Source organism: Notolabrus celidotus, chromosome 17 (genome assembly GCF_009762535.1).
Source record: "Notolabrus celidotus isolate fNotCel1 chromosome 17, fNotCel1.pri, whole genome shotgun sequence".
NCBI lineage: Eukaryota > Metazoa > Chordata > Actinopteri > Labriformes > Labridae > Notolabrus > Notolabrus celidotus.
In genome coordinates this window covers 25,697,623-25,708,096 of record NC_048288.1, presented here as the reverse complement: position 1 = coordinate 25,708,096, position 10,474 = coordinate 25,697,623, and the positions used below count along the sequence as shown (strand labels likewise).

The 10,474-nt window shown below is 39.6% G+C and overlaps 1 protein-coding gene across 2 annotated transcripts; it reads left to right on the top strand.

Moving 5' to 3' along the window:
- Positions 1-627: 627 nt before the first annotated feature.
- Positions 628-8,595, top strand: LOC117829270. 2 transcript variants are annotated; one of them, XM_034706898.1, is made up of 11 exons: positions 628-765; positions 2,072-2,139; positions 2,346-2,479; positions 2,557-2,621; positions 2,717-2,772; positions 2,933-2,987; positions 5,746-5,813; positions 7,019-7,096; positions 7,200-7,301; positions 7,403-7,525; positions 8,018-8,595. In XM_034706898.1, exons 2-11 carry the CDS (start codon positions 2,080-2,082, stop codon positions 8,060-8,062), a joined length of 786 nt encoding a protein of 261 aa, XP_034562789.1. In that variant the 5' UTR covers positions 628-765; positions 2,072-2,079; the 3' UTR covers positions 8,063-8,595. The 2 variants fall into 2 exon arrangements, with proteins under 2 accessions (XP_034562789.1, XP_034562788.1); XM_034706897.1 differs by having other exon boundaries at positions 630-765; positions 2,343-2,479.
- Positions 8,596-10,474: the final 1,879 nt, after the last annotated feature.

Below are 10,474 nucleotides of genomic sequence, written 5' to 3'. Positions count from 1 at the left end.
AGAAATGAGCTATCCAGACTACACTCGTTTTTTGTACCAGGCTGTAAATATGTTTATTTCTGCTGTAAAGATCGGCTTTTTTAAATTGGTGTGTATGTGGTTTCTGGTACTTCCGCAGCCAGCCTCAAGTGGATCCTCGATGAACTGCAGTTTTTAGCACTTCCGCATTGGACTCAAGCTTGCCGCTTGGTATAAATGTGCTCCTTTAATGTTTACTACGGAAGCCATAAAAGAACATGATTAAATACATTTTATTTTCTCAGTGTTCTCGTCTTATTTTTCTTGTTATCTCCATAAAACAAAGCTTGTTATCTTGAGATAAGCAGAAAAATAAAATTTGATTAATTTTGTCCTTTTAGGGCTTCCATACTTTCCTTACACTGAGACTACACATTTACTGTGGTAACATTTTCAATGAAAGTCTTCGAGCTGTAACAGAGAGTGTAGTTTCAGTTGTTTTACTTTAATAATAAATCAGAATAATACAGCTCTTTCATCACAAAACAAACATCATCCTCTTCTCATCCATTCATCACTCCATAGAGCATTTCTCCTTGTTACCCGGGGCGACCGTTGACCCCGCACCGCCCCCTGCTGACGGAAGGACGTAACGTGATGACGTCTCAAGGTGTTTACTTCATCACCAGCTGATTCCGCCGAGTTTAAATGAGTACAAAGTGAGTTAGCCGCTCACTGTGTGCTCCTCTCTGCCTCGTTTCCTCTCTTATCTCCCCTTTTCACACAAAGTGGAACCATTACATCAAGGTAAATATGACACACCTGTCAAACACACACATGGCACCGTGCTGACATGCATGTTGAGGGATAACAACCCAAATCACTGATGTTTACCTAGTCACGTGCTGGGAAACGAAACATCAGCTTAGTTATTAGATCTCCTGATCATTCATGCACATGTTTGGTAAAGTGTATTCATGCATCTGTCTTTATCTGATAATGTAGAGACTGATAGTGCAAATTTGGAAAAGTCCTGCAGGAAGTATTCAGATCCTTTAAAACGCTGAAACTACACTGCATAAATAATCTGCTAATTTTCAGTATTAAATAAGTGATTTTTTCACTTTTGATGATGAGGAATGATTAAAAGTAATCAAAATAAAAGAGTAACTCAAACCAGTTGAGAGGCTGGTGCTGCAAAATGTCAATATAATGTGACTAACTTTAGTTTTTGTGAGTTGAGAAGTCCTCCTGACTGATCTTGTGCAAGCTGAGGAGGATTTTGTCATATGTTTTTTGTGCAAAAATCTCCTTAAAAAAATAACATAAGTTGAGTTGTAAGACTCCTGTTCAACACCTATGCAATATCACAATTCATGTGCAACACCTTGATCCCCTCTGCAATACTGCAATAAAAATGTGCAATATCATTATTTCATCTGTAAACTTAATTATTATTATTATGTTCATCTACACATTTATTTATGTCCTTTGATTTGATTTGATAGTGTTTATTTTGAACATGTAAAAGACACCAAAAAGACACAAGAAACAAACGTTATGTAAAATGCAAAATAATAATCATAATCATAATAATACTAATTAATTGTATCCTCACTAATATAAATTGTATTCACATATCCCACCCCTTCTCCATTATTAATTAATTAATAATGGTCCTTTAATAATACTTTTATACTTTTCTTTGCATCGATAGTATTTTTATTTAGTAGTTTGTATAGATGGTATTTTTATTTAGAATTTTAGATTTTTATTTAGGTTTCTATATTCATGGCCTGTCTGTTGAATACCGGTGTTCCAATCACCACGTCAAATTCCTCGTGTATGCGAGCTAGTAGAGCTTTCTTGAATTTGGAATCTTGAATCTTGAAGAAGCGTAAAATATTTACCTCATAGCAGAAAAACAAAGTCAGATGAAAATAAAAATGTTAAGGAGAGAACAAATGCCTCAAACCTGCACTGAAGTACTTGAGTTAGTGACTTGTATTCCAATGCTTACCAATATAATCATAGCACAATTTAAACTAGTTGATTCATGAAATGTCTGACTATCCATCTGTCTGTCTGTCTGTCTGTCTGTCTGTCTGTCTAGGGAGAGCCATGGAATGTGAAGAGAAGTCACATCCACGTCGTCCTCAGTGTCCTCATGGATCAGCAATGGTTTGTAGTGTTTGTTAATAATTACTGCCCTTACATACAGTCATAGTAAAATGTTTAACCTGCCTTGTAAGTGTGTATTTTCTTCCTGTTCTGATTTCATCCCTCCAAATGTTTCTTTTCCTTTTGGACTCAACTTTTGAGTTTTAATAGCTGAAGCAGTTTAAAGCTTTACTGTCTTGTTCCGATGATCTGTGTGATCTCAGCAGGGCAGGAGAAATGTGGACGTGAACAGAGAGGAGTGCACCAATGAGAAGGCTCAGCTAACGGTGGTGATGAAGTCCAAACCGAGGATGTCGATCAAGTTCTCCTCGTGTTTCTGTGAGGACAGCGAAGCCAGCGAGTGAGTGATGTACTGTGATAAAAACTGTAGATGTGGTTCAAACACAGCTCTGATGATGATCCTGATGATGATTACAGCTCCGACTCTGTTCACGCAAAAGTGGAGGCCTCACAAAAGGACATGCAGCGTGGAAAAGACAAAGGCAGGTCTACTCATCTAATAATCCAGTTTACGTCGATTTCACACTTTCACTGCTTTTTTTTGACTCACCATCACCACCGCTCTGTCTTTCACCAGGGACTGCTGCAGCATCAACACAGATGCTGAGCACAAAGCCCAAGGCCAGGACGCTGGTGAGTCACAGTCATACCGCTGTGTGTGAATGTAGGCTAAGTGAACGCTCATTCAGTCAAAATAACAGGCTTTCAGTTGACGTCATCGCTCTTAATCACTCAATTATAGCAATTTCCAGAAGGTAGCTGTGCTCCATCTTTCCTGTTTTTCTGCCTCCAGGTAGAACGCAGGCAGCGGGTTGATGGAGATGAGACGGCCTCTCTCAGGGACCAATGTGAGATCATTCACACAGTTAGTCATTCAGACGTTTAAGCTGTAAAGGGCTGTGATAGGGTATCTATTATAGTCCTGGAAGATAAGACATCATAAAAGGAACAAGATGAGTGACATTTAGGAGACGTAGAAGAGGAGTGATGTTTTTGAGCAAGTGGGTATGATGTGGCCAACAGAATGTGGACAACCCTCCCAGCATGTTGTCCTGCTTTTGTGTGATTCAGATTCAGATTCAGATTAAGACAATTTATTGATCCCAAGAAGGACAATTCATTTATAGCTTACCATACAACATTTAACATTTACAACACATCCATCATATATACATGTGACAAGTCAAGCACCGGATTTGTACATGAGACCAGAGGGTCTGTGAAGGACAGCAATAAGTTAATTTAAATGACGTGTGATAAACAACTGTAAGATAAGACAAAGTTTAAAAGACAATTTAATCTACTTTGTCATACAAATGTTATTTAAAATGACTATAATGACTACCGTCTGAGTTTAAAAGCCTGACAGCAGATGGGATAAAAGATTTGGATTCAGTTCTCCTAAAGGGTGCATAAAAACGGCGGGCTGAAGGCATCAGTACGAACTCAGTAGAAAGAACATGTAATGGCTGGCTGATAATGTTTGTAGCTGTCTTCACCACCTGAACATGACATTTTCACTTTAAACTGGTCTTTTATAAGATTTTGATGGTTCTGGTGACATTCTCAATAATTTGGAGCCCAAAATGAACTCAGCATCAGAGAGAGACACGAGCAGGAGGTTTGATATTTGGGATGAAATGGCGAGAGGCTGGTGGTTCCCAAAGTAGGGGATGCGAGACACTGATCAGGGGGTCCAGAGACACCTTCCAAAAAAAGAATGAAACTTTGAATTATTAAAAATGGCATTTTTGATCTGTTATTTTAAAAAACATATACAAAAATAGTGGTTGCATTTTACATAAACACATGTACATAAAATGATGCCTAAAGGGATTACAGCAGATTAACAAAAGCATGAGTTGCAGCAGGTTAATTTACAGCAGCACAGGTAGATTACTTCTATTCTGCTTCTACCTTTTTTAAAAGATTATAAATTAATATTGATGTTGCTTGGCTGCTGTGGTCCTTTGTGTTGTCCTAATGTACGTCTTTGGATTGGCTTTATAGTGCTTGCTTGTGCCCTTGAGCGTCATTTAACCACATTGAGGGACAGTAGGGGGTCACCAGTAGTCTCTGGTACAGTTATTTTGGGGGCCACGGGCTGAACAGTTAAGGAACACCTGAGCTAGACCTTGATAACCAAAACCAGTGTACAGATTAGATTAGATTATTTTAGAATACTTTATTGTCACTTAACAATAAACTAACCTTGGAATATACGGTAAAAGAAACATACAGCTAAGAACACGCTGGTACAAACAAGTACAATGAAAAGTAGAATAGTAAAAGTGGAGCGTTAAATTCTAGATAAAAATGAATATGATTCTTGGGCGCGGGTGGCCTAGCATTCTAAGTGCGTCCCAAATACAGAGGCAAAGTCCTCGTCGCAGCAGTCGCAGGTTCGACTCCCAGCCTCGACCATTTGCTGCATGTCTTCCCCCAATCTCTGATCCCCAAATTTCCTGTCTCTCTTCAGCTGTCCTATCCATTAAAAGGCAAAAATTAAGAAAAAGTATAACTTAAAAAAAGACAACAAACATATAGGGACCAGAAGTCCATATTACAACCAGTGGGGCGACGACTGTCTGGATATAGAGCGTCTGTTTTATTTCTCACCACAAAGTTCATTATGAACTTCTTCTTGAAGCTCCTGTGAGAATCTTTCATATTGTGTCAGTCTCTCTTATCACTGAGCTGTTTTGTGTCTCTTACACATGAAGAAGAAACTCTCCTCTGCTCTATCTGAACACTCACATGTGTGACTCAGAGACACTTTGTGGTGAAATGATAAAACCGGCTGTTTTTGCAGCATGCAGTTAGTCACTGTTAGGAGAGAGACAGGATCCATCCTACAGAAATGTTGAATCAGTTATATCATCAGGATGAGACTCCTTCATGATGTAATGAAGTCCTTTATTACAATTCAACACTACAGTACCGCACACACTCTAACACACCTCCACTCATGTGAAGAGTGAGTGTGAGTCAGCCTGATAGTACAACTTGTGATGAGAGCTCCACTACAGAGGCAGATAAACGGATAAATCTGACTTTCATAGAGAGACTCTTTTTTTCTCTGCATGGAGAAACTGTCTGTGAGGCAGAACAGAGTTATTGATTTTTTCAGTCCCTGTTTTAGTTTTTATTAAGGTTTGAGATTTGAAATGTATTTCATCAAAGAGGAATTAAGATTCAAATCAAGGCTCGAGGACTGCTCTGTGTTTAGAAAGGACTCAGGTTTAGTCACAATGTGAAGAGAATTAATCATATGATAGAATATACATCACCACCGCTCATGGTTTAAGTTTCTTTGTAGAGATCGCTAACCTAAAGTTTCTCTCACCTGCTCCACTCGTTACTAATATTTCTGGATATCGTTTTTATTTCGCTGATGAAGTCACCTTTTTGCAAATATTCAAATAGTAACAAATGTGCTTCTGAAAAAAGAACAGGAGAAGATTTTTCATTAGAAAACACATGAAAAGGACAAGTTCAGCAAAGAAACAAGAAGTATCACTTTGTCCACAGGGGGCGCCAAAATCAACACAGAAAGAAAGTTCCTGACAGGAGCTTGAACTTGTCCTCTTTGTTCTTTCTCCTCAGCTCCTCTGCCATTGCTTACACTAACAGGGACGATAAGCACTGAGCCCAAAAAGACCTCCGCACCTCAGGTATCCATCACTGTGTGTTTGTTTTAAATGGAAATAGCTTCATGGTTTTTATTATTTCTTTCATGAAGGGAGCTTGCAACATTTTTTGTCTTGTTATCCACAAATCCTGTGAAAGACCCAAACCACAAAACCACAACAGGTCAGATTGGCTGGCTTATCAGTGTCTCTTTGCTACTGAAGACTAAAATCTATGTCTGAGGTTACTTAATGGGCTATAAGCCTGAGAGAGAGAGAGAGAGAGAGAGAGAGAGAGAGAGAGAGAGAGAGAGAGAGAGAGAGAGAGAGAGAGAGAGAGAGAGAGAGAGAGAGAGAGAGAGAGAGAGAGAGAGAGAGAGAGAGAGAGAGAGAGAGAGAGAGAGAGAGAGAGAGAGAGAGAGAGAGAGAGAGAGAGAGAGAGAGAGAGAGAGAGCGAAATCACAACCAAAGATGGCTGAAGTCTAAAGATTCAAATCAGATTTAATAACTCTACATAATATTTTCAAACCTGCAGAATAATCCTTTAGTTTTCTTTGTAGCAAATGTAGCTAAGAGGGAAAAAAGAGTAGATCTTTCTGAGACGTTTTAACTGAGGTTTGATGCATATTTGGTGCCATAGTGAGTGTTTCCAGTGGGAACAGTTAGTGGAATAGACCCGTATGATTCAGGGCAGATGTCTTTTTTTAATTGTATTTTTTTTATTGTATTTTATATGCAACAATGCAAAGATATAAAAGTGCTTGATTATTAAACAGAACAAAATAAAATAAAAAGTAGCTTTTGAAAGCAATAATCAATTAAGTTATCAGGCATAGACTACCTTTCACAAAAAGGGTTAGAAAAAAAAGGTTTGGACTATAAATGACGATCACAAAACAAACAAAACAAAACAAAAGAATAGACTGTTATGGTAGGGAGTAAAACGATTACTCAATTAGATTGTCAAGAACGAGAAAAGAGAAAAGACAATAGAAAGAGAAGATAAAGACTTCAGGGCTGTCTGATGTGTTTACTGGAACATAAATATAGCTTTATTGTACAAATAAGGTCACAAAGGTTGTACTTGGAAGAATAGACCCATTGTTGGTTCTGGTCCTTTCATGGGATTTGTAGTTCATACATGTAACCACTAGATGGCAGCATTGATCCATGTTGTGTGTGGCAGACATTACACTTCTTTAAAATATAAACAGACTGAGCAAACATGTAATGAAGTTCTTTTCTTTCAGGCCAAAGCTTCAGTATCAGCAGCTCGACAGGATGAAGCCCCGACACAGAGCAGGAAGCCTTCAGTCACCAGCAGAGAGGTCATAACTCTGTCTGTGTTCAACTCTGCTAAAAGTAACCACATGTTGTTAAAGTGTCTGTTGTAAAGTTCTTGAGTCACATTTGTTTGAATGCTTTCTTCAGGGGAAGAAAAGCCAGTACCACAAAGATCTGAGGCTGCAGGTGGAGGAGAGGAAGCAACAGATGGAGAGGGAGAGAAGAAGAAACACTGCTGATGAACAAAAGGTGAGACACTTCAAACATAACTGCAGTTCAAAGTCAAATATAGGCTTCTCATTCAAGCACTGTTGTAGATTTATTGTACAGTCATGGTATCATGTTTCCAGCACAATGACACCATGCTGCACTCGATGTGGGGGATGCCAGGGAGCGGGGCGCCAAACTTCCACCTGGGCACGATGAGAAGGACCATGAGCCTCCACAGGGACGGGATTTTACCCCTGGAGCAGGTAGACAATGAAGTGTTTGTTGTCTTAGCTTTGTTCAGTGCAACAAAAGCCCAGTGTGCTCAAAGTCTGCTGATCAGGCTGCCCTTTACTGGAAAGAACTTCAAACTTGTCTGTCACAAATGATGATTGTACTTCGGTAAAATCCCTGATCTGTGCTGTAACAAAGGTTTGATGGATGAAAATAATGCAGCAGCAAAAACATGAGGTAAAAGTATGTAAACAGTCCTTTCTTTACTGTTTCTCCCTGCAGAGCTTTCCTCCCTAAGTTTTGTTTTTTAAGTGAGACTACTTTCTGACCTCCCTCTCCACACGGGGCGTCCGTCACGCAGAAGCTGAAACTCAAACCTCTGTCTGTAGTCATTAACAGAGGGAGGCAGTCAGACTCCAAACAAGCTGTGTTTGATATCCTAACACCAGTCTGGATTCTGGGCCAGCATGACATTACAGCCTGTTTCTTTGACCAGCGCTCCTGAATGCTGTCTTTGTTCTCAGGTCCGTGATAGAGGCTTCTATGGGACCCCCTTCCACCGCCTGTGAAACCAAGGCCAACACATCCCCAAACGGAGACGACAGAGAGCCACAGAGCACTCAGGGAAACACTCCTCTCTGACTTTTCTCCTCTTGTAACTTTGTCTTTTGCAGCCATCAGGATGTTTGGGCTTCTTCAGCAGCGGCTTCTGATGGTTGTAAATAAATACAGAATAAATCAAAAGCAGTAAGAGCAGACTGATCAAGAGTATGAACAGCTTGAGGACACATAAGTGAGGGCTCTCTTCTAGAAAGCTGCTAGGTGATGGATGAACAGGTGTCTGTAAGAGTGGTAACACTCAAGCAGAAGAGCAGGTTGTGATGGGCCTAGTTCCAAACACACTGGATCCCACAAATCCCATAATGCAGCTCAACAAGAACTCTCATTTGGCCTTCTGTACTCTTAGAAATCCCACTCCCTTTTTTCAAACTACCTCCTAGGGGTTAGCAGACTTTCTGCAAAAAGCATGCTCAGTCTTAAACCTTCATTGCATAACATTTGTCTCCCCCATCTGGCAGAAATATAAATTACACAAATGCCACATATGACATACTTTCTTGATGATTGAAGTCCTTCAGTAATCACTACTGTATAAAGTACAAACTTGTAGCATTCTGTTCAAATCAACTATTTAAAAGTCATATTAAGAAGATGTGTTTTGGAGGAGTTTTATGTAACGCGATTAAATTCTCTCACCTTAACATCATTTATGAAAACCCAGAAAACAAGATTTAAAAAAATCTCTTTTACAGCACATGACTGTGTTTAGCCAATTTAAGGCTAGAGCTGAACTGTTTTCAACCATAGACTGGCTGGTTTCGAAACCGCCTGCTACATACTATCTACTAATGTAGTGGGCAGTTCGTACTGCCTACTGCATACTACGCTTGAAGATAGTATGTAGTATAAGGGTTCTTGTTGGATCTGTTCTGCAGTGTGCCGGGTCAGGCGTTGCTGGATTTCCGGTTTCAGAAAGCTGAAGAAAGCAACGTCCCAGCTGATAGCGAAACTGCTTCTTTAGCATCATTTATGATTTAAAAAGTTAAGAAGTGACCTACATGGGATTAAATAATTTTCACAGCAACTAATAACAAAGTACCACCCATCACAAAAGATGCGCTGTGCAATGTAGGAACAGTACGTGAGGGAGACTGGTCTGATGCATACTGAGACATTTTCCTGAATCAGTACGACATCGGGGTAGTTTTGACATACTGCAGGTTTTGCGCTTCTTGACATACTACATACTGAATTTTGGTCAAATCAGTACCTACTACTCGTATAGTAGGCAGTTTTGAAAATAGCCCAAGTTTTCAACTGAGGGCACTGAGCACTATAGAACCGCTGAATCACATTGGGGTTGAATAGAAAACAGGCCCTGCCAGCACAAAAAAATCTGTAGTGGACACAGCACCTTAGGCTCAAAAGATTTGAATGTTAACACTCTTTAGTGTTACTTTTTAATGTTAACACAAAAAAATGTAAGCTACATATTAATCTTTAATGTTAGTAGGTAAAGTAGATATGTTTAGTGGAGAGGGTAAGTAAAGCTTATTCATTCCCTTGTGAATGAACACATACGTCATGCCAGTCCTGCATGAGTCAGTACCTAAGTTAGGCAACCCTAGTAAGAAGAAAGTCTGACAGCCCTGGTGATGCAGTGCACCTTAGTGTGTTTTTAAAGAAGGCTGTGGAATTTTTGTATTTGGATAAGTGGGTTCCCCTAGCTCTAAAAGAGTTGTTTACATTTTGGGGAAGATATGCTTATTCCCTCTTTGCTATGATTAGATAAGACTTATAGTCTTTTGTCTGTGTACTGTAAACATGAATCTGGAGCCAGCAGCTGTTCAGCCTAGCTTTAGTATTAAAGGTCTAACTGCTGACCTTCCTCTGCTGGAAAGAACCAGAATCCACCTGAGCTAAGCTAAAAAGCTGCTGGATGTTAGTAAGAGCTAGACTGTTTGATTTACTAACTTCAACTCTCTTTGTTCTTTGTCTTCAAAACGTCCTCCTCACTGAACTACAGGTAATCTCTACATAATGAAACACTGCAGGCAGAAGACTCATCCCTCTTTAATTACATGCTTTTGGTAGTGTGACGTTAGCATGCTCTTAATTGGGACAGTTTATGCAGAAGCTTTGTGTGCATGTATTTAGTTTTCACAGACTAAGGACCTTATTGTGGAGGGCAGCAGCAGCAGCTTCTCTGCTCAGTAATTATGATGCAGGAACATTTATAAGAGGCACTGAAATACCAATGATTAGAGTGTAGGCTGGTGAGGTGGGTAATTATACTGCAGGACTCTGAATACTTCAGAGCGGATCTTTTGGGTCATTGTTGTCTCATGCTGACACTGAACAGGAACAGCAAAGGAAACTGTTGCACATTGCGTTGATAAATTTATGATGGTAAGATATGA

Excerpts from the sequence above, each read along its gene's own strand:
- LOC117829270 (XM_034706897.1), top strand. The coding sequence starts at position 2,080 with ATGGAATGTGAAGAGAAGTCACATCCACGTCGTCCTCAGTGTCCTCAT. Across the intron at positions 5,814-7,018 it reads AAAAGACCTCCGCACCTCAG|GCCAAAGCTTCAGTATCAGC; the intron begins GTATCCATCACT and ends CTTTTCTTTCAG. Across the intron at positions 7,526-8,017 it reads GGATTTTACCCCTGGAGCAG|GTCCGTGATAGAGGCTTCTA; the intron begins GTAGACAATGAA and ends CTTTGTTCTCAG.